Below are 21,973 nucleotides of genomic sequence, written 5' to 3' on the forward strand. Positions count from 1 at the left end.
AGCACCGGGCCCCCCCGGCCCCCCCAAATCAAATCACGGCACAGGGAGGCGGCAGCTGACGGCAGCACGGCAGTGTTAAGGGCAGACTACCAGCGGAGCGGGGCGCGAGCTGATACAACCGCACGGGAAGCGAGCGGGACTCTTACATGGCACTGGTTAGAGGGCGGCTGGGGCTTTTTTTTCCTTTAACTTTTTTTTTTTTTTTTTTCTTTTTCTTTTTCCTTTAATACGTCGAAGTTGCCCAGACTGGTCCAGTACGACATCGTGGAGCCTTGCGGGGACGCCCAGCATGAAATCGCTGCGGGCTGCGGCGGGGGCTGCGCGCACGAGCCGGGGCCGGCCGCGCCACCGAGCGCACGGGGCGCCGCCGCAGCGGGACAATGGCTCAGAGAAAGCGGGGCCCGGGGAGGTGGGGGGGGGACGGGATGAGGGGACGGGGGTCCTGCACCGCAGGGGGGGCACCCAGGGGGCCCCGATCCACGCAGGGTGCGACGGCGATCGGCAGCCCCGCAGCTGGGGGCTCCCGGCCCTGGCGCCCATCCTGTGTGGGGACGAGCTCCAGCACGGCCACGGGTGCCGGCCCGGCTGGGGTGGGGGGGTCTGGGCCCCTCAGCAGTGGCACCGGAGGGCCCCGGGCGCAGCGCTCACCCACCCCGGGGCTTGCCCTGAGCCAGAGCCTCCGCAACGTGCCCGACCGCGGAGAGGAGCGCATGGGCAGCGGGGCTGCAGCCCGTGGGTTGGGGGCACCCCGGCTGCACCAACGCCCCCCCCGTGGCTTTTGTGGGTGGGTGGGACGCCTGCGTGGGAGCTGCTGGCGCCGTGCACGCCCGCGGTGCCCTGCTGCAGCCTTCGGGCACCCCAAGGGGAGGGACGGGTGTCGGGACGGGGTCTGGTGAGAGGCGTGGGGGCGGCTCCGTCCCGCGGCGGGGCCCCTGGTAGACCTGCTACGCAGACTGGGGACGGCGCCCGCCGCTCGCGGGCGTTCGCTTCCTTCGCAGCTCTCAGGGGCACAAGGGCTGAGCAGGGCCGGGAGGGGACGCGGCCCCGGCGGGGAGGAAGCCCCCGGCCCCGCTGACCCCGCGGGGGGCGAGGAGCCGGGCAGGGACAGAGCTGAGTGCGGCGCGGCGGGCCCCGAGCCTGCCCCGTGCACGCGCGTGGCAGGCGCCGCACCCTGGGGACCCGCGGGGCCGAGCGGATTTGCATGCTGTCTCCAGGACTTGATATCAGCGTGGACCAGTCTAACATCTCGCAGGTTTTTTTCTACTGGCTACTGGAATGCGCTCGTTTGGCTTAGGGGTCCTCGATGTCGAGAAACTCTTGCTTGGGGGGGGCCATGCCGCGGTACCAGGCGCACGAGCCGTCGCTCCTCTTGATGCAGGCGTAGTGCTTCGCCTGCCGCCCGCCCACGATCTTCTCCATCGCCCAGTCTGTCCAGAGACACTCGTCCGAGGAGGAGACGAAGCATGGGATGGAGAGGCAGCGCGAGATCTGTGCACAGCAGACACCGTCACCACCCGCCGCGGGACGGGGGGCAGCTCCGTGTCCCCCCCCCCCCAAACCCAGCCCTGGGTGCTCACCTTGCACTCGCAGCCCATCTGGTACCGCTGGTTGAGGCTCTTCTTCTGGGTTGGGCTCAGCGAGTCCCAGGTGGCGACCAGGTCGCACAGCGTGATGTGCATCTTGCCGTTGCCCTCTGACTTGCCTGGGGACACGGAGCCGCTCAGACCGTCCCCAACGGCGCCCCGAGACCCCACGGCAGCACCGGGTGCCCGGGGGTCTGGGGTCCGCTCCTCCCCAGCCGCCCCCAGTCCCTGCCCAGCACCTACCTGCGATGAGGTACTCCTTCTTCCCTCCCGTGTCCAGTGGCTGGCCGCACACTGCTGTGGACGGCGCCGTGTAGATGAACTCGATGTCCTTGTCAGGGCCCTTAAACATCTGGGGACAGAGCGCAGGCGTGAGCGGCCCCCCGCTGCCTCTCCCTGCCCGCCCCGGGCCCAGGCACCGTGCCCCATACCTTGATCTGCTTGACTTCGTACTGGATTCGCTTGATGGGGTTCCCGTATATGTCATTCCCCGAATCCACCTCCTTCGCAGAGACGGCCTTTGCTCGGATCACTGCAACAGAGGGTGCAGAGCTCAGCAGGGGTGGCGGGGACCGGAGGAGCTGCCGTGTCCCTGCCCATGCCGGGGGCCGTGCGGAGCTCCCAGTGCTGCTGCCCCGTGTGGGACCGACCCGCTTCTCCCCCGTCCCACCGAGGCACCACGCACCCACCCCGCTGCCCGTGGAGCTGCTGTCACGCGTGGTGCCCAAAGGGATGGCGCTGGCACACGCAGCACCGCGATGGGCAGCCCCGCGGCAGCACCCTCAGCGGGGAGGACACGGAAAGGTCTGGGAGCAGGGCTCAGGGAGCTCCTGGCCCCCCTGCACCCAACAATGGGGGCGCAGGGTCCGTCCCTGCCCCCTCCTGCACCATGCAGCCAGGGAACTGTGTCCTTGTCCAGCCCCGGGGGTGCCCCGGTGACCGCGGGGCGATGCTCGGCTGCCAGCTCCCTGCCAGATGTCGGCTGCCGGCCGCGGAGCCTCCACGTCATGCAGGCACAGAAACCGCATCCGCCCCGCGCCGCTTCCTGCCCTCGCTGCCTGCAGCAAGAACCCGGCCGGCTGCACGGGGATGCTGAAGGCCGGGGCAGTAGAAAAATGCAGCCAGGTACAGGGGGCGGTGAGGTGGCCCCCGGGCAGCCTGGGCAAAGGCCCCGGACCTCTGCGCTGAGCTGCGCCCCAGCCTGCTGTCCCTGACCCCCGCTTTCGGACCCTCCTTTCCCTACAAGACCTGTGCAAAATGCGGCTCCCCGCAGGGCAGCACCCACCCGCAGAGGGGCCTGCAGGCTGCGGGAGGGGACGGCAGCGTCCCCCTGCACCCCGCACAGACACTGCTCCCCCAGCACTCGCAGCGGCACCGCCGGCAGCAGGACGGGCACGGGCACGGCCGGGGACACACACCAGGCCCCTCACTCTGTGCTGAGGGACAAGGCCGGGTGCCCTTGAGCTGGTGAGGCCGCAGTGCCCCAGAGCCCAGGTGAGCAGGGGCAGGAGAGCGCTGTGGGGACAGCTCTGCCGTGGAAAGGTCCCCGGGGTCACCCCGCCGGCACAGCCCAGGGACACGGGAACCACACGTGAGCGCCCAGCACATGGCAGGGACCTTCCCGGCGGGCGGGCAGCCAGCTCACCCTCACCACAGCTCGGGATGGGACAGCTGCTTGCAACCTGCCGCACAGCTCTCGGCCGATCCCGGGTCCCTGCCCCGAGAGCCGCGGCCCCGCACCCTGCCTGCCTCCCTCCAGGGCCACCGGGACCCTCCTGGCGGGGACAACGAGGTCCCTTCTGCCCCATCCTGTGGGGTTTCATGAGCATCCTCACAGCTGGGGAGGGGGCCTGGCAGAGGGCAGGGCTCCTTGCTGTGCCGTGGGGTCCCCAGAGGGGCCAACCCCTGTCTCTGGGGGTACCCAGTGCCCGGGCAGCCCCTGCACCCGTGTCCCTGGGGGATGGAAGCAGGGAGCTGCGTCAGCGGGGGCAGGCTCCAGCCAAGCTGGGGCACACAGGTCACGTCCCCACAGAGAGGTGCTGGGGGACGGGGCAGAGCTGGGCAGCCGGGGGACGTGCATGGGGCCGCTGCCAGCCCCGCTGCCCCGGAGGCTGCCTTCTTTAGCCTGGCACAGCACGGAGAGGGGATCTGATCGCGCTCTATAAATACAGCGGGGCGAGCCGGGCACGCAGACGAGCTATTTAGACTCAAGGTCAGCGCTGGCACAGTAAGCGCTGACTCAGTTTACTCTGGAAAGGAGAAGCCGGCCACCAGCACGGGCTGGGGACAGGGAAGAGACTGCCCAGGGCAGCAGCCCCTGGCCCAGGCAGGGCACCCGCTGCCCGCGGCCGTGCCGAAAGCCCCAGCCTGACAAAGGGACAAAGCCCCAGGCCCTGTCCTGGCTGGAGGAGCTCTGCCTGGCAGGGTTCAGCCCCTGGGCCCCGTGGGGCCAGCCCAGGCTCCGCGTCCATCAGGGCACCAGGCCCGCGGCGGCCCCGCTCCGTGCGCCTGCGGTGTAACGGCGCTGCCGGCAGCCCCGAGAGCCGGAGCCGCCTCCTGCCCGTGGCTGCAGGCGTGGGGGACGGTTACTGGTTCAGTGGGCTCCAGCCGTTTCCATTCACGTGCTGATGAATCACTTGACAAAAATGCAGCCCAATTCTAGGCGGATTTGTTCTGAACAGTGCGGCTTTGTGGAGGGGACGGCTGCGCTGTGCTTTCCCCGCCAAGACCCCAGCAGCGCAGCCAAGCTGCTCCGCAGGCCAGGAACCAGAGCAGGGCAGGGACGGAGGGAGGCAGCGGGGGGAAGCCCAGGTGGGGAGGCGCAGCCGAGGTCCCCGGGGAGGAGGAGGAGGGTGCCACAGGACCCCGGCACCTGGGGAGCGGCACCAGGGCCTCCCCGGGTCTCCACAAAGGCCGGATCACGCAGAGGCCGAGGCTCGGCCACGGCTGCCTCACCCTGTGGCAGAACCGAGCCAGAGGCTCCTGCAGGTACCAGGCACGACCCCCCCGGCCCGGCTGCAAGGCGCAGCCACCTCCCTCCCCCTGCAGACCCCACGCCCATGGGGCAGCGTGTCCCCTCGCCACCCTTTGAGCAGAAATGCCGGTGTTTGCCCGTAGCTCAGCACCCTGCACAGAAGCTGCCACCAAAGCACCTCTGTGCCCGCAGCTGTGCCTTGGGAGCACCCCAGGCCCTGCCCGCAGCGTGGGGCTGTGTTACCCCCCTCCCTGTGCCCCTGGCTCGGGGGATGCGGGGCTGGGATCCAAGTGCCTGTGATGACCCCGCTGCGCTGACACAGCACGGCCCCAGCAGCGCTGGCCCCACAACAACACCCCGGGAGCGGGCACTGGGGAGGCAGAGGAGGGGGCTTCACCCCTGGGCTCAGGAGGGTCCTGGTGGGATTCGGGCAGGGCCGGCACCACAGCGTGGTGGGGAGCACTTGTGCTGCTTGCGGGCACACAGCACCTGCTTGCCGTGAGCGCTGTGGAAGCCCCGTGGGATGGGGTGGGGGTGCCCAGCACCTCCCCGGTGCAGCTCCCCCAGCCTGGCAGCCGATGCCATGTCCTCAGCTGTGTGGTGACACCCTACAACGTGCCACCAGGAGCCTGGTGGGTGTCCTCCGGGATATGGCAGCTTTGCACCTTGACCAGCCTGGGCTGGACAGGACCCAGGGCCTGGGGCAGGGGGCTGTAAAGGCCCGGGCACCCCTCGGCACACCAGTCCCTGTACAAGGAATGGCCCCGCGCTGGGACACGTCCCAGCCCCCCTGTTTGGGAGACGAGCACGCGACCGGCTGGGACACCACAGCTGAGGGGCAGCTCCAGGAGTGGGGCTGGAGGCAGAGGTTGCCACCCGTCACTGTAAAACCCACTGGCACATTGTGCCAGGCTACTGTGGCTCGCTGTCCATCACGATCACCCTTCTGCTCCCTGTCAGCCCCAGGACCCAGCCTGCAGCTCCCTGCGAGGGCTGAGCCCACCCGGGATGAGCAGGAGGACAAGCTGCTGCCCTGTGCCATGGGGTGACCACGGGGCGTGCAGGGCCACCGAGCCATGTCCCTGCTGCGGGCAGCCCCTACTGCAGCAGGAGCCACTCCAGGCACCCGGTGCAGACGCCCCCAGGGTGCTGCAGGGAGATGCGGGTTCTCCCCCCGGGTTCTCCTGGGGGAAGGAGGAAATACGGCTTGGGGCTGTGTGCGGGTGCTGCCCTGCAGCGGGGCGAATCCTCCCATTGCCCACCCCAGCTCCAGAGGTCTCCCCGTGCTTGCCCCAGGGGCTCAGGGCCAGCACGAGGTGCCTCAGCCCCCGCAGCTCCCCTCCCAGCCAGGGGCACTGCGCGCAGCAGCCCCTTCCCGGGACATCCTGCCCCAAACCCACCGCACGGCCCCCGCCCGTGGCCGCCTGGGCAGCGCGGGTGCCCGCAGAGCACGGGAAGCGCTCCCGGCTGAATGGCCGGGGAACAAAGCTCCCTTCTCCGGGGCTGCTGGCAGCCAGCGGAGCCCAGGGGCCGCCTGCCAGTGCCAGCCCTGCCCGCTGCCTGCCCGGCCCCACTGCGACTGCAGCCCCGGGGTCACCGCAGCCCGCACGGCACCGGCAGAGCCAGAACACAGCAAAACGTCCCCAGGGAGGGCTCCTCCACCCCAGACCCTCAGCACGGGCTGGGGCCAGCCCCGGGCACCTGCCCGAGCCCTGTGCGCAGAGCAGGGCACCCAGCCCCAGCACGCGGCCAGGGCAGCTTTGAGCACGCAGAGGCCGGGGGACGCGGCGCAGCTCGGGCTGGATGGCGGCTGGGGCTGGGCCGGGCTCCCCTTGCTCCCGGCAGCTCCCGGCGGGGAGCACAAGGGCTCAGCCCCAGCCCCAGCCCCGCGTCCCGGCCCCGCGGGCAGGGGAAGCCCCACACCAGGCCCCGCTCATCCCGCGGCCTGCGCGGCTGCTGCAGCGTGCGCAGCGCTCCCGATCGCGGCCTGCGTCATCCCGGCTCTGACGGGAGCGGGACGGGGCCCAATCAGCGGCGGCCCCGAGCCGTCAGCCCACGGCCCCGCTGCCGCAGCTGCACGGGAAGGGCTGGGACCGGCGCTGGGAGCTCCCGGCCGCGCGAGCACAGCGCAGCGGGGTGGCAGCGGGGCGGCAGCGGGGCTGGCGGCCTCCTGCTCGGCCACGGCTCAGCGGGGCCCGAGGGGCAGCGCTGCCCCCGGGGCCAGCAGCGAGGGCCGGTCCCACTTCTGCTCCCCAAACCTTCTCTTTGCCCCAGTCCCTGCCTGGCCACCATGAGCCCTCACCATTCCTGCCCCGATCGCTGCGCCCCATCGCAAGGCACCGAGCCCTGGGACAGCCAGGGTCAGCACGGCGCTGCCAGGGGCTGGATCCCAGGGGCAGGCCAAGCACCCGCTCTCTGGCTGCCCTGTCACCCTCGGCACTGCCCCACACACCCCTCCAGGGCCACCACTGCCCCACGGAGCCGAAGCCACAGCCTGAGCATCACCTCCCTCACCCTCTGCATCTCCATGCTGCGCAAGAAGCAGGAGCTGGAGCTTCTGCTGCTGCAGCCCCCAGCTGACACCCGAGCAACACGGGCAGAGCAAACCCCAGAGGGCAGCGAGCAGATGCCTGGGCACAGCCCCTGCGGGCACAGCACACGGGGCAGCTCCGCACCCACACTGAGCCCTTGAGCCCCACAGAAAGCTGCTGCCTGTCTGCCGGGCCGGGAAGCGTGAGCATGGAGAGGCTGGGTCACTTGTCCCACACTGCACAAGTCTCCAGCTGCGGTGATTCCCAGCCCCTCTGGCACCCCGTGGCCAGCAGCACAGCCACATCCCGCTCTCCCCACGCTGGAAGCACAGCTCCGGGCTCCGGCTGCTCCAAACCACAGGCGGTGCCTCGCAGCCGGCTGCCAGGGCACGAGCGAGGGCAGGGCCCTGGGGTGGCACAGACAGATGGGGGCACCCAGGCACACACGGGGGGCTCCGTGGGGAGCCCAGCACGGGGGTCCCAGCCTCCCCCATCCGCTCTCTGCCCCCGTGCCCAGCAGGCGGTGTTTCTGTGGGGCAGCAGAGGAGACCTGGCAGGGGAAGCAGCAGCAGCTCCCAGGCCCAGGCCGGCTCACCCCGGGGAGGGAGCTGGCTGCGAGCCTCCCAGCTCCAGAGGGAAGATGAGACGGGAGCCAAAAGGGCAGGGATCACAGGCAGCAGGGACGGGGCTCCTGTTGCGTGGGAGGGGAAGGCTGGCGGGTTCCTGCCGGGATCAAACCCATCCACAGCAGCTGGGAAGGGACTCGGGCTGGGAGCTGGGGGGTGCCAACACCGGGGGTGGCACCGGGAAGGGGCTGCCTGGGCAGGGCGAGCTGCGAGCGCCAGCACGGCAGGCACCTGCTGGGGCACTGGGCAAGCGGCTGCTGCCTGGCCCCGGCTTCGCCCTGCCCGGGACTGCCGAGACGCCGAGACAGACGGTGCGTGACTCAGCTGCTGAGTCACGGCCTGAGCCGGCACCCGGGAAGGGCAGGGTAAGTCACCAGAGCTCCGGAAAGATGATCCCGGCGTGAGTGTGACACGAGCGTGACGGGAGGGAGCCTCAGCCCTGCTCCCGGAGCAGCTGCGGGGCATCCGGTGTGCCGGGGACGCCGGCTCACGCGGCAGCTCTGAAACTCTGGAGCTCCATTTTGTCTCGAAACCTCCCCATCCCCAGCCAGGCCTGGGAGCGCCGGGGGCAGCTGCCGGGTGCTCGGGGGATTCGCCCTCGTGGAGCAGAAACGTCGCGAGCGGGGCCTGGAAGGGGCGAGGGGAGCCCGGGAATCTCAGGAGCATCCTGGCTGCGGAGCAGGGGCCGGGGCAGGGCCGTGCAGAGGCGCGGGCTGCCTAAGGGGTTGGGAATGCTACCTCGCCAGCCCAGCCTGGGAACAGCCCCGCAAAGGAGAGCGTCGGGAACTGGGGCTGGTCTGTTTGTTTAATATGTTAAAATTTAATAAGGGCATTATTCATAGAAAGAGGAATCCAGATCCCGGCGCTGCCAAGCCCTCCCTTTCAGCAGCATCCAAGCCGAACAAAGTGGGACGGGGGAGAGGAAATGCCTGGAAATAAGGAACAGACGGGAGGTGGCCGAGCCCGGCGCTGCTGGCGCTCAGGGGCCGGTGCTGGCTCCGCGCTCGGGGCCGCTCCCGGTGCTCCGCGCAGGACCCGGGGCGCTCGCGCTGCCCCCGGGGCTCCCCGCGCTGCCACGTCCCAGCCGCCGCTCCCCGGGCCCGGCTCCTCCGCGCCCCCGGGAGCCGAGCCCGGGCCCGGGCCCCGCCGCCGGGAGCCGGGACCGAGCCGCGCCGGGACCGGGGGCGGCCCCGGGGAGCGCTGCGGGGCGCAGCCGAGCGGACCCGGCCGGGCCGGCGAGAGGCTCGGGGAGCCGCGGACACACCCCGGGCGGACACACGGACGGAGGGACGGACACACAGACAGCTCCCTCCCGACACACCCCCGGGCCGAGCCGAGCCGAGCCCCGCACACGCGGGGGGCTGCAGGGCAGGTGCCGCGGACCGGGACCGGGACCGCGACCGGGACCGGGACCGGGACCGTGACCGGGACCGTGACCGGGTCGCTCCGTCCCCGCCGTGCCGCCCCGCGCCAACTTGCCGCCCCCTCCCCGGGAAGTTTGTGCGGGCCGGGCCGGGCCGGGCCGTGCCGGGGCTGCCCCGGGCCGGGGCTCGGCGGGGACAAAGCGGGCGCGGCGGCGGCGCTCACCTACATCGGCGTTGCAGAAGGCCTGCTGCGGGTGGATGGGCGAGCAGCTGCAGCCGTCGGCCGGGCGGGCCCTGGCGAGCAGCAGCACCGCCAGCCAGGCCAGCAGGCCGGGCAGCGCGGCGGGCATGGTGCGGGGGGCTGCGGGCTCAGCGACCCGGCCGACAAAGCCTCATCCACCGCCGGGCCCGGCCGAGCCGCCGCCGCCCGCCGCGAAGTTCGGGTCCAGCCGCCGCCGCCGCCCCGGCCCCTCGCCGCTCTCCGCCGCCTCTCCCCGGAGCTGGAGGCTGCCCCCGGCCGCCGCCGAGCCTCGCGTTTTAATGCGCTCCGGGGCTCCGCTGCTCCTCCTCTGCATGGCGCGGGGCCAGCCCGGCTGCGCGCTGCTCCCGCCCCTCCGCGGGATGCGGCTCCGCGCCCAGCTCGCCCCCCCCCCGGCCCCTCCGCCCCGCCCGGCACCGGGCACCGGGCACCGGGCACCCGCAGCCCCCCCCCCCCGACCCCCGGCCCGCAGCCCCCGGCCGCCGCCCCGGCTCCGCCGTCCCGGTCCCGGGCGGGGCCGCGGAGCAGCCGCCGAGGGGCAGCGGCGGGGCCCGGGATGCCCCGGGGGGGCCGGCACCGGGACGGGACGGGGCTGGGGCAGGAGCCGGGCCCTGCTCGCAGAGCTGGCACCCAGCCCACAGGCGGGGGCCGTGGTTGTGTCTGTGCCCAAGCATTTCCTCTCCTGCCGCCTCCTCCGGCTCATCTCACCCCCTTTGTGCTCCTCGTGCCTCCTCCTGCTCCCACTGCCTCCCCTTGGGGGTCACTCCTGGCCCGTGACCATCACCGGGGGTCCCGCATGGCTCCGAGGTGCCCGCAGCCCTCCGGCTTGGAGCACGTCCCCAAAACCCCCCAGCTCATCCCTGCCCTGGCTGCTGGAGGTGCTGGGGTGCTGCCGGCCTCCCCGTGCCCGTCCTGCAGGGCCCAGCTCTGCCCCGGGCAGGGCCGTGCAGACCCGAGCGTGGCCAAGCCGGGCACCGTGGGCACACGGGATGGTCGGCACTGCGGCCACGCAGCCTGCTCCCGGGGCAGCCTCTTGCTACAGAGCTGGGCCACCACGGCTGCTTGTGGCTGAAGGAGGTGTCGGAGCCTCTGGTGCTGTAGGATGAGAAGGATCAGCGGAAACGTGGGCAGCCAAACCCGGTCTGAGCCCTGCTGGAGCCCGCGGGGAACCTGTGGGAGGTGAATGGTGCCCCTGCTGCTGGCATGGTGGGATGAAAACTGGCGGTGGGGCTCCAGGGCCTGGCCTCGCAGAGGCTGTGGCAGCAAGGCCTGGCTCTGAGAGCTATGTGGGGCTGGGGGTGCAGGGACCCTACAGCCTGGTCCCGTTTGTGCTGTATGGGCCCGGCAGCCCCCCAGCCCCCGGGGTCCAGCACCCCCAGCAGCCTCCAGCAGCCCCAGTGCTGCCAGCTCTCGGAGATAAGAGCCAGGCTGGGGCAGGAGGTGATGGGGTGCTGCGAGGTCCCGCTGTCTGTGAGGTGGGGGGGGGACAGCCCCAGGGCCACAATGGGTGCTGCAGGGCCCCGGGCCAGGCCCAGGGGCTGCACTGAGCCGGGCACAGGCGAGGGCAGAGCGGTCACCGGGGTCAGATGGCCGGGGCAGGGCCGGGGCTGGCGCTGGGAGCAGGTTGGTGCCCCCAGACGAGCGCGGCCGCTCGCAGCCGTGAGTCATTGTTGTTTGGGCTAAATGGAAACACATGTCCGGCTGCTAACGTGGTTCTTACGCAGCTCTCCAGAGATGCTGGACACTGTAAACAGGGGCAGGACAGGGGGATGGGACAGGGCCAGCCCAGCTGAGCTCTCCGGAGGCCCCTGGCTCCTCCCTGCGCGCCTCGCCGTGGGTCCTCCCCCCCCCAGCACAACAAAATCACCCCGGGCATGGCCCCCCAGTCCCCAGGCACCACTGGGCCCTGCAGCTGGGGGTGGCACAGGGGGGCCGAGGCCAAGGGACCTGCACGGACTGCAGCAGCCAGCCCCATGCGTGCATCCACACACAGGCACGGAGCACGTGCCCGTACCGTGTGTGCACCCCACTAACGGCATCACCCCAAACCGGCCAGGACGGGGACGGAGCTGGTGCAGGCTCCCCGGTGCTGCTGTGCCAAGGCTGCGCGCTCCTGGACCCTGTTCCTGCCCTGGCCTCGCTCCTCCTGCCCTCTCCCAGCACAGCCGGGTGCAGGAGGGGAGGGGAAGGACGCTGGGGATTGAGGCTCCACGTGTGGCCATGAACAGCCTAAAGAGGGGGAGAGGCTGCACCATTCCTGGGGCCCTCAGAGATGGGAGATGGGTGCAGCAGGGCCTGGGGGCAGCAGCCAGGCTGGCACTGGGGCGTTTGTCCCCTCGCAGCCCTGCTCCGAGCTCCTGTGGCAGTCGGGAGGGCACGGCCCCAGGGAGGGGTTGGCCGCAAGGCCTCTGCCTGCTGCTCCGAGCCCAGCCGTGGAGCAGGGGGATGTGGTGAGAGGGGGGGCTTCCCCTCAGTCCCTCCCACACGAAGCTTTCCCCAGAAAGCACGGGCCCACGCAAACCGTTACCCATTCACTTGCCACATGGTTTATGTGAAAGGGGAAGTAAAACCAGCTAACTGGCGAAAAACAGCCTGATGAAATCCCCGGCAGCCACCACCTCGCCCTGCCCTGCCCTTGCTGACGCCCTGCTGTGGCCGTGTCCCCCCCCGGTCGTGTCCCAACCCGGGGCCGGATCTGGCCAACGCCCCCCTCAAGCACGTTCCTGCCCCCACGCTCATGGGGGACATGGGGACATCTGTCCCCACACCTCCTGTGTGCTCCCAGCGAGGTGCTGGGGAGGCAGGTCAGGGGCTGCCCCGCAGGACACGCCGCTGGCACCGAGGGGCCTTGTGCCCAGCTCTGGCCCCATCCCCAGGCAGGTTGGGGAAAGCACCACCCAAGGCCAGGGGGGCTCCGGCTGGCAGCAGGGAGCAGAGGGCAGCACCACCCCCGGCACAGAGCCACAGGGGTGCGAGGACGGGGCCCTCACAGGGCTGGCACAGGGCAGCGAGCGGGGGCTCCGTCCTCAGCTGCGACCCAGAGCGCGGCCGCCACCAGCGCCAGCAGCCCGCGGAGGTGCCGGGCACCGATGGCTGCAGCATGGGGAAACCGCCCCGAGCCTGGGCTGGTGGCAGGCGGCAGCACCCTGTGGTGGCAGCCCTTTGCCACCAGGTGCCACTGCCGAAACGCTCGCACCGTGCACGCTGCGGCAAGGCCAACGCTTTCCGTGGGACGCCGACACCGAGCAGAGCCGGGAGCGCGGCGTCCCTCGGAGCCTGTGCCTCCCCGAGCGCAGGGCCTGCCCCACAGCCCCCGTCCTCCCCGCCCCTCTGGTCCAGTGCAAAGTCTGTTAAATAAACTCAATGCCCTCGTATTTCACGCTCCCGATCCTGGTCTCCGGCAGGAGGAAGCGTCCGTCCAGCGTGAAGGCCATGATGTAGCTGGCGATCTTGCCGTTGTCCTCCTCTGACTTCAGCGCCACGATGATCTGGTCATCCGTGTCCGGGATGAACTTGAAGGAGGAGAAGCCGTGGGTGGGGACCACCTCGCCCACCCGCCCCACCGTGATGTCCCCGAAGTCCTGGCTGGAGCTGAGCAGCAGGTTGGTGCCTCGCCGCTCGTCCGCCTTCTCGTTGTAGCGCTCGTGGCTGGCGCGGCGCGGCAGGAAGAACCAGCGCTGCAGCGTGTCGCTCCACGACGCCGACTCGTGGATCAGGTAACCTGCAGCAGGGAGTGGGACGGGTGGCACGGGGCAGCACAGGCACCCACCTGCGGGGCAGGACCCAGCCCCGTGCAAAAAGACACCGCCGTGGGGTCACAGCCACACGCAGACCACAGCTGCCAACGTTTCCACCGCCTCCTGCCGGGTGCTGGCCCCCTCCCGCTGCCCCAGCACCAGCCGAGGCACCCGAGCTGCTCCCAGCACGGACAGGGGGGAGAGCACCGGGCAGGGCAAGCCCCGGCTTCCCCAGCCTCCCTGAAATCTCAGCCGGTCCCACTGCCTGTGGGGAGACCCCAGCCCCAGTCCCAGGCAGGGCGAGGGGTGCACGGTGAGGGGAGGGAGCCCGGCTCGGTACCTGGGGGTCGGATCCCAGCCGCAGCCCTCAGCGCGTTGTAGTTTGCCACCCAGCTCTCGTGGCCCACGTCGCCCTTGTAGCCGATGACCTTCACCCACTCGGGGTTCTCGTTGACCACCTCTCCCGTGGTGGTGGTCCACTCCTTGCCCAGGCCCCCCACGTACAGGTGCTCGTCCTTCACCGCCAACCACTCCGCCTTGAAGCCTGCAGCAGAGAGAGCAGCACAAGCACGAAGCTGTTAGGGCACCCCACGGCCCCGCTCCCCGGGTGCTAGGCGGGACAGCTCGGCACTGCATGCAGCCCCCCCCAAGCCTGGCCAAGCTCACAGGGTGACAAGTGACGAGGGTTTCACTGCTCTGCACCCGCAGCATCAGGCGGAGCGAGCAGGGCAGCACGGGGGGGGCTCACCTTTCCCCACGGAGCCGTCCCCATCCGAGAGGATCACCCAGGGCACCACCTTGCTGCCCTCGATCTGGTAGACCACCCCCGTCCGGTCATCCACGGAGTACAGCTTCCCGTTGAAGACGACGAGCTCGGAGAGCTCCATGCCCCTGCCCTTCTCGGCCAGGTGGGACCGCAGCACGCTCTCCTCTTCGTCCCACTCCACCGTCACGCTGTCCCCGCTGGCCGACAGCACCAGGTAGCCCTTCTTCAGGTAACTGAACCAGGTGTGCTCCTCGGAGCCCCGGGACTGAGTGTCCAGGTCCGCGATGACCCCGATGCGGTAGCGCACGCCCTCAGGGTTCCTCTGGGGAGGGGACAGCGGGTAGGTGTCGTTGTAGCGGTCCTCTGCCCGCAGCCGCAGCTGCCAGTTGTGAGCGTTGGGCGGGACGGGCCGTGCTGGGGACGGCCGGTGCAAGCAGAAGAGCAGCAGCACGAAGGCCACGCAGGCTGAGGACAGCACGATGGCCTTCCAGCGCGGGCGGAACCGGGGGTCGGCGCCCTTGGTCATGGACGCGAGGACAGGCAGGCCGCCCACGCTGATCCGCAGGGGGCTCATAGACTCATTGCACGCCGGGACGGGCATCAGACTGGGGCCGAGGAGATCCTGGCAGCACAGGGGGGAAGCAGAGGGTGAGAGCTGGGGCCTGGAGCCCCGCTGAGCCTGGGGAGGATGGCAGGGGCGGGCGGGCAGCCCCAGCCCCTGTCCCGCAGCAGAAGGCACCGCTGTACCGTGCAGGGCAGCAGCAGCCCCCCGAGGACCTGTTCTACTGCGGGAGCCCTCCTGCCATCCTCAGCCCTTCCTCATCCTCCCCCTTAGCCCCCCCAGACTGGGCAGAGCCCCAGCAGGCAGGCACAGCTGGCCCAGCACCGCTGCCCACCCAGAGGCCTGCAACACAGCGGGCAGGAGCGAGCCCCCAGCCCCACGTTGGGGCGTCCTGCTGGGCAGCATCCTCATCCTCACACTGCCCGGGGCGAAGGAGGCTCCTCACGGCAGCGCTCCCTGCCCACGGACGGCCCTCGCCCCGGGGTGAGCGCAGCCCCAGGCCCGTGGGGACGCGGGGACATCGGGGCCACCGGGGCCACGTGGCAGCTCCGCCCGAGCAGGATGCCCCGGGCCGAGCAGGAAGTGCAGCGCCCAGGTCCAAGGGACGCGCACCCACACCTGCCCGGCCCCAGAGCTGGTTTTAGACAAATTCCGTGGCAGCAGCCCCCCCCCCAGCACCACGGCCGGGCCCGTCCACGCTCATGTCACCACCACGGGCAGGACGCGGGGGGGGGGCACCTCCAGCTCGCCCCAGCGGGGGTCCCGGCCGTGCCGCCTCTCCGCAGGGCACCGGGGACGTGGCGGCTCCCGGGGCTGTGCAGGGAGTGCCCGTGGCTGGGCGCTGCCCGGTGCCTCCCATTCTCACCTCACCCCACGGGAGGGGACGGGGACGGGACCCCCGCCGGGCAGGGACCCCTCCCCACGGGGCTGGCCGCCCCCCGGGCGCTGCAGGGCCCCAGCCCGGTGCTGGGCCCCCAGCAGGACCGGGCGGGGGGGGGGGGGGCGACCCTGGGCAGCCCCCGGGCACGGCAGGGCCGCGGGCACCGGGAGGGGGCAGCCCCGGGGGTCCCGTCCCGGGGGGGGGGGCGGCCGGACACCGGTGCGGTGCCCAGCGCCCCCGGGACCCCCTCCCGGAGCCCCCCCGGGACCCCGAGCCCCCACCCGGGGCCGCAGCATCGGGGGCTCCGCTGCCCCCGCCCCGGGCAGAGCCGCTCGGGCCCCCCCCGGCGCCCCCAGCCCGGGCCAGGCCCCCCGGGACCCCGCCGCCGCCCCCCGGTGCCCCCCAGCGCAGCGGCCCCGGCAGCACCGGCCCCAGGCCCGGCCCCGCAGCCTCAGCCCCCGGTTCCCCCCAGTAACCCCCGGTACCCCCCGGTACCCCCCGGTAACCCCCGGTACCCCCCCGGTGCCCCCCCCGTGCCCCTCTCACCGCGGCGCCGCCCGAGCGCAGCCGCCGCCGCCTCCCCCCGCCGCGCGCAGCCGCCGCTGCCGCCGCCTACAACTCCCAGCAGCCCCCGCGCGCCGCCCCGGCTGCCGGCGGCCGCCGCCAACCTCCCCCGCGCCTCTCCCCGCCGGGACGAAAACTACCGCTCCCGGCATCCCCCGCGCCGCCACCGCCCTCGCCGCGCAGCTCGCTGCGCCGCGGAGCCTGCTGGGAGTTGTAGTCCTGGCTACCGGGGGGCTGCGCTGGGACTGGGGGCAGAGGCGCCCCGAGCTGTGTGTGCCCCGGGGGGGGCTGGGGACGGCCCGGAGCCCCCCAGCTCGGCCCCGTGTCCCCCCGGATCACCCCCGGCCACCGCCCCGCAGCAGGGCCCGGGATGTGCCCAGTGCCCCCCAGCACCCCGCTGAGCCGAGCCCCAGTGCTGCCCGGGGCGGGGGGCGCTGCTCGGGGGCTGCCCAGCACCGGGGGCACCCAAGGGAGCCCCGGCCCTGGGCAGGGCTCTGCGGGGCCCAGGACCACAGGGACGGGGCCGGTGGCCCCATGGGGAGACCCCGCTCCAGAGCAGAGCCGCATCCTCTGGGCACCCTGCCCCCAAAATCTGGGGTGCTTCTGCCCCCCCAGCCCCCTCCCCGACCTTACAGCCCCCGCTCCCTGCCCCCCCCAGCCCCCTCCCTGCCCCCGGGCCCACGTCCCGCTGGCGGCAGGCCCAGGCGCGCACACGGTTAACGCCGGCCGCCCGCGCTGCGCTGGGCTGCATCTGGCAGGGGGAGGGCTGCTGGCTGTGTTTATCCCACTGCTGCTTCTTCGCTCCCCTCCTTTTGCTTCCCAGAAAGTTTCCGCCCGGCCAGGGGAGGCGAGGAGGCTGCCAGAGGCAGGGAGCGCGGCTGCCTTGGGCTCTGCCCTGCGCCTCGGGGCTGTGCGGGGCGATGCTCTAGGGCTGGGGAGGCAGCGCCAGGACAGAGCAGCCCCAGAGGTAGGTGTGGGGCAGGGCTGGGGGCGGCTGCCGAGCCGGGATGAGTGCCGTGGAGCTGCGCCCCTGTGCCTGCTGCCAGCGGCGGGCTGCCCAGCAGCGGTGTGGACTCACCCAGGAGGTGGCGTGGGTGCACGGGTGCCCTGGGGCAAGTCCCGTCCCCTTGGCTGTGCCCCAGGTAGCTGGGCAAGGACCTTGCTTTACCCGCAAGGGGGTGGTGGGGACCGCAGGGCTGAGCCTCGTGTGTCCATTGAGGGGGCAGCTCAACCTGCAGCAGCCCTGGGGGAGTTAGTGCTGGCGCCTGCAGATCAGGCCCGACACGGTGTGGGGCCACTGAAGCCCCCCCAGCCCTACCTGAGCCCTGCGTCCAAAAAGTCGGCCCCCATGAGCACGTCAAAGCCAGGGCTGGGCCATCCCAGGGCAGCGGCACACCACAGTTACGGGGTGCCCAGCACAACCTCCCACCGGTACTGCCCGCAGGGGCTGGGGGGCTGCACCCTCCCCGTGCAGCTCCAGCCCCGCTGCCCACCGGGTCTGGGCTGCTCCCAGTTTGCAAATGGCTCCGCAAACATCCCAGCTGCTGGGGCGAGAGGCTGGGGGGAGCCGTCCCTCCAGCACATCCCCGGACGCCAGAGGCATCCCAGCTCCCGTTGCTGCGGCTCAGGGGGGGCTGCGTCCACCACGGGAGGGCGAGGAGGGTGAGGGGGTTGTGCCGGTCCTGCAGCGCTCCGAACCCCCTCATCTCTCCCCGGCGTTTGCTCTTCTTTCATCCTGCTCTTTCAAGCTGCCTGGAATGTTTTCAGGATGTTTTGACTTGCAGTCCCGGGGCTTCAGCAGCCGCTGGATTTAAATCTCCCAACTGCTCCTGGAGAGCATCCAGCCCCGACAGGAAAAAACAGAGTCCCTTCAGCAAGACCGGAGATGCCCGTGCATACATACGTGCGTGCTGCCCGCCCGCCGTGCCTGCGGGGCGCAGGGGGGAGACGCCTGCTGGGGGTGCTGGGGAGCCCCGCGTGCTGCAGGCAGCGCCACGTGCGCAGAGCGCGCCCGCCTCCATTTCCAGCCCTGCACCAGCCTGCAAGCAGCCTGCCTTTCTCAGGGGGAACAGCCCTGGCTAAGGATTTCTCCTCCCCGCTGAGCAAAGCTGTGTGTTCCCTGGGGCTGAGCCTGCTGCAGGTTCCCGGGAATCGTCTGGCTCGACGGGAGGCCTGAGCACCGTGGTCCTGGGGTGGGGAGAAAGCCAGGGGCTCCCCGGCAGCGGGCTGCCATCGCCGGCATATGGCTGGCACAGCTGGAGGCCCGGCGGGGCTCAGAGAGCCGGGGCTGCTGCTCCCCGGCTGCTGCCTGCTCACGAGCCCCAGGCTGGGGCTGCTCCTCGCTGCTTCTCCCTGCACGTGAGGCCGTGCGTGGGCAGGCGGCAGGCACGGGGAGGGAGGACACGGCGCCAGGCTGCCCGCGGTGCCGCCGGCCCTGCCTCTTGGCAGCGGGATGTGAGCCAAGGTAGGGCCGGGAGCTGGGGGACAGCCCCGCACCGGGGCTTCCTTGGGGCAGGGCAGGCACGGGAGAAGCACGTGAAGGGCTTTGCAGAGGGCGTGAGCGGAGGGAAAGCCCTTTGGAGATTTTCCCCATCCCTCCGCCCCTTCCCTGTTCCATGGATGTGAGTCACCAGCCAGGCATCCTGCCCTTGAACGCCCTCCCAGCCTGCTGCCGCAGCGCGCCTGTCCGGGTCCCCGCAGCCCCGTGCTCTGGGGGCAGCCAGCCCCGGGCTGTCCCACCCTGACCGTCACTTGAGGACCCAGGCAGTCACCAAAAGAGTGGGATTCCGCCCCAAACTCCAGCGAGGCTCCCCACAGCCTCTCAGGATCCCGCTGCCCGTTCACCCCTGGCACTTGGGGGTGCGCTCCCGGTGCGGACCCAGGCCACTGCCCGGCTGTGCCCCAGCGGGACACCGGCTCCTAGCAGGAGCCCTGGCACACTGCCACTGCCCTGGGCCCCACGGCCACGGGTGTGGAGCTGCTGGGCAGTGCCACACGCTCACCTGGCACCTTTGGGGCCATGGGGCACGGCGCACCCTGCTCAGCCCCATGACTCCGCGTGGCCCCAAGCTGATACGGGGGCGATAAAGCAAGGAAGGGCAGGAGCCAGGGCTGGGCCGTGGTGCCTCCATCTACTGCAAATATTAGCTTGGGCCCCACGCAGGATGTGGGCTCCCAGCAAGGTTTCTCCTGGGGGTGGCTGGCTCCCGGCTGGGGCCGCCGGCAGCACCGTGGCTCTGGGGCAGCAGCTCCTGCTCCGTCCTGCCAAGGGCCAAGGCGCAGCGCTGCAGGCTGGGGGCCAGCAGCTCCTGGGGCAGGGGCAGCCCCTTCCACGGGGTTTGCGCAGGGATCCCTGCACAGCATGGGGGTGGGAGGAGGCGTGCAGACCCCCATGGGCAGGGCTGGGACCCCCCCAGGACAGGCAGCGTTGCTGTTTGCCCCGCAGCAGCTGGAGCCACCTCGTTTTCCAGGGGCTGGGGCTCCAAGCTGCTGCTCCTGGGGGTCAGCAGGGTATCCCCAGACACCCCCTGGAGCATCGCTGAGGCCAGGCAGGCCCAGGTGGCTGGATATTAGTTCCAGATGGGCCCTGCAGCTGCAGGACGCGTGCTCACACTGTGGGCTCTGCTGGGGAAGGGCTGCCACAAGAAGAGCCTTCTCCAGGCTGGAGCCACGGCTGTGCCCTGCCCGGGGCTGTGAGGTGCCCCAGGCCCCGCGCTGGGGACGCTGCAGGGCACAGCCATGCCGCCAGCCCTCAGAAGGGCCGAGGGGGACCGCAAAGCCCACCAGCTGCACCCCCATCCCGCTGCGGGGCTGGGTCCCTGCCTGCCCCCTGCCCACCCCTGGGTGCTGCTGGGCTTTGCCACCCCCTCAGCCACCCCCGGTGTCTCACAGGGCGCTGCTGCAGCATGAAGGGGCTCGGGGTGCTCGGTGTCCTGCTGCTCTCCTGCCTGTCACTGCCCTCCCCTGCGGGCAGCCAGACCAGCCCCAGCCCCAGCCCCAGCCCCGGCCCCGATGGGCGCTCGATGGACCCCGAGGAGGCTCCGTCCCAGCACCACGCTGCCAGGTGAGGGGGCCCCGGGGACAGGGGTGCTCCGTGGGGGCACAGAGCAGGCCTGGCACCGCGAAGGGCCCCTGTCCCCACACGTAGCTCCCTGTTGCGCTTTGCTTTGTGCCTCCCCCCAGGCCCCCACAGGAGCAGAAGGCTGGCGATGCTCAGGAGGGGCTGCCCCCCCGGCCCCGCTGCGTTCGCTGCTGTGAGCCGCCCGAGCAGCGCTTCTCCTACCCCCAGTACCAGCCCCAGATCAATATGACCATCCTGAAAGGTGAGGGCTGGGGGGGGGGCTCTGTCCCCAGCCAAATCCCGTGCTGCAGGGCACCGTCAGCCCGCCTGCAGACCCCAGGAGCGGTGCAGAGCTGGGCTCCCGGTGCTGGGGTTGGAGCTGGCACCCGCCTCTGACACCAAAACCGTCCCCTCCGCTCTGCCCAGGTGAGAAGGGAGACCGAGGCGAGCGAGGCGTGCAGGGGAAGTACGGCAAGATGGGGGTGGCCGGCAGCAGGGGCCACACGGGGCCCAAGGGACAGAAGGGCAGCGTGGGCGCCCCGGGGGAGCGCTGCAAAAGCCACTACGCTGCCTTCTCGGTGGGCCGCAAGAAACCCCTGCACAGCAACGACTACTACCAGACCCTGATCTTCGACACCGAGTTTGTCAACCTCTACGAGCACTTCAACATGTTCACGGGCAAGTTCTACTGCTACGTCCCTGGGATCTACTACTTCAGCCTGAACGTGCACACCTGGAACCAGAAGGAGACCTACCTGCACATCATGCGCAATGGGGCGGAGGTGGTGATCCTCTACGCCCAGGTGAGCGACCGCAGCATCATGCAAAGCCAGAGCGTCATGCTGGAGCTGCAGGAGCAGGATGAGGTCTGGGTGCGGCTCTACAAGGGCGAGCGCGAGAACGCAGTTTTCAGCGACGAATACGACACCTACATCACCTTCAGCGGCCACCTCATCAAGTACAGCGGGGACCCCTGAGCGCCTGCTGCGCCCTGCTCCCCTCCCCTGGGGCGCGGGGACCCCCCAGCCCCCCGCGTGCCGCTCTGCATTAAGCTGTTAGCCCTCCTACATGCCACTACCCCAGCAGCTGCGTGAATACCCCCCGCTCCTTGAGAGGCCGAGCGGATGCACCCAGAGGAGACAGAGACACTTCCAGCCTCTGCTGCGTGCGTGCCCTGGGAGGTGGCTGCTGGCCTGGGGCGGGCAGGGACCTCAGCCCCTCCTGTGCCTGCTGCAGAGCTGGCTTTGCTGGGGCACAGATTCGTGTGGCTCTGGCCGTGAGCTGGCACCAGCCGAAAGGGTTTGGCCACCAGCGCTGTGTGCGAGGGCACCTCCACTATGCAGCCCTCACGGACGTGCTCTACTGGCCTTGTTCCTAGAAAAGGGCAGAGGGTTCTCGGTGCCCCACAGGAAAGATAAGGGTGAGCGGCGATAACGGCACTAACGGCCACTCTCCTTCCGCAGCACCGGGCCCCAGCGAGGAGGAGGCTGCAGCACAGCGCTGGGGTGTCCCCGGGCTGGCAGCTCCCCTGCGTGCACCCAGCGGGAAGGGGGCTGCAGCCGTTCCCCTTGCTGGTGCCCTCCTTGCCCCCATGTTGCAGCCTCTTCTCATGCTCCACACCCGCTGAGGAGGGGGCTGGCTCACGGCCTTCAGCCTCAGCTGCTCCTCTTCGGTTAGGCTATCTGCTGGCCAGGCTTTTTGTTTTCCTACACGCAGCAGCAGAGCAGGGCCTGGGGCAGCGCCCCGCTCCCTGTACGGCTTGCGATCACATTAAACACCCACGGGTCAGGTCCCTGCTCACACCTTTGTGCTCCCTGGTCCATGCCTGCAGGCGCTCGGTGTGGGGGCTCCCTGAGGACCACGGGCTGGGCTGGTGGGAGGACCGGGACCCCCGGGACGGGCTGCAGGAGGGCCGGCTGTGCCCCAAGGGCCAGGGAACCAGAGCTCAGGGTGTGATGAAGCTGGCAGCGCCCATCCTACAGCTGCTGAGCGAGCCGGGCAGGGCAGGCTGGGGATGGTGGCTGGGTCACCGGGAACATCCACCAGGCCTGGGGACATGGGGCTGCC

The 21,973-nt window shown here is 71.0% G+C and overlaps 3 protein-coding genes across 4 annotated transcripts; 1 reads left to right on the forward strand and 2 right to left on the reverse strand.

Moving 5' to 3' along the window:
* Positions 1-56: 56 nt before the first annotated feature.
* On the reverse strand, positions 57-9,640 carry TIMP2 (TIMP metallopeptidase inhibitor 2). Its single transcript, XM_084298367.1, has 5 exons — positions 9,302-9,640; positions 2,015-2,115; positions 1,827-1,935; positions 1,578-1,702; positions 57-1,488 (listed from the first exon to the last, which is right to left on the reverse strand). Exons 1-5 carry the CDS (start codon positions 9,426-9,428, stop codon positions 1,291-1,293), a joined length of 660 nt encoding a protein of 219 aa, XP_084154493.1. The 5' UTR covers positions 9,429-9,640; the 3' UTR covers positions 57-1,290.
* Positions 9,641-11,880: 2,240 nt separating this feature from the next.
* CANT1 (calcium activated nucleotidase 1) lies at positions 11,881-15,911 on the reverse strand. The gene is made up of 4 exons (XM_084298716.1): positions 15,829-15,911; positions 13,823-14,462; positions 13,415-13,618; positions 11,881-13,058 (listed from the first exon to the last, which is right to left on the reverse strand). The coding sequence occupies exons 2-4, from the start codon at positions 14,439-14,441 to the stop codon at positions 12,688-12,690; spliced, it is 1,194 nt and encodes a 397-aa protein (XP_084154842.1). The 5' UTR covers positions 14,442-14,462; positions 15,829-15,911; the 3' UTR covers positions 11,881-12,687.
* A 791-nt stretch (positions 15,912-16,702) lies between these two features.
* Positions 16,703-21,679, forward strand: C1QTNF1 (C1q and TNF related 1). Of its 2 annotated transcripts, none has more exons than XM_084298390.1 (4): positions 16,703-16,813; positions 19,738-19,909; positions 20,029-20,168; positions 20,333-21,679. In XM_084298390.1, exons 2-4 carry the CDS (start codon positions 19,752-19,754, stop codon positions 20,881-20,883), a joined length of 849 nt encoding a protein of 282 aa, XP_084154516.1. In that variant the 5' UTR covers positions 16,703-16,813; positions 19,738-19,751; the 3' UTR covers positions 20,884-21,679. The 2 variants fall into 2 exon arrangements, with proteins under 2 accessions (XP_084154516.1, XP_084154517.1); XM_084298391.1 differs by lacking the exon at positions 16,703-16,813 and adding an exon at positions 18,254-18,310.
* The last annotated feature ends 294 nt before the right edge of the window (positions 21,680-21,973 follow it).

Source organism: Netta rufina, assembly GCF_964035555.1.
Source record: "Netta rufina genome assembly, chromosome: 19".
NCBI lineage: Eukaryota > Metazoa > Chordata > Aves > Anseriformes > Anatidae > Netta > Netta rufina.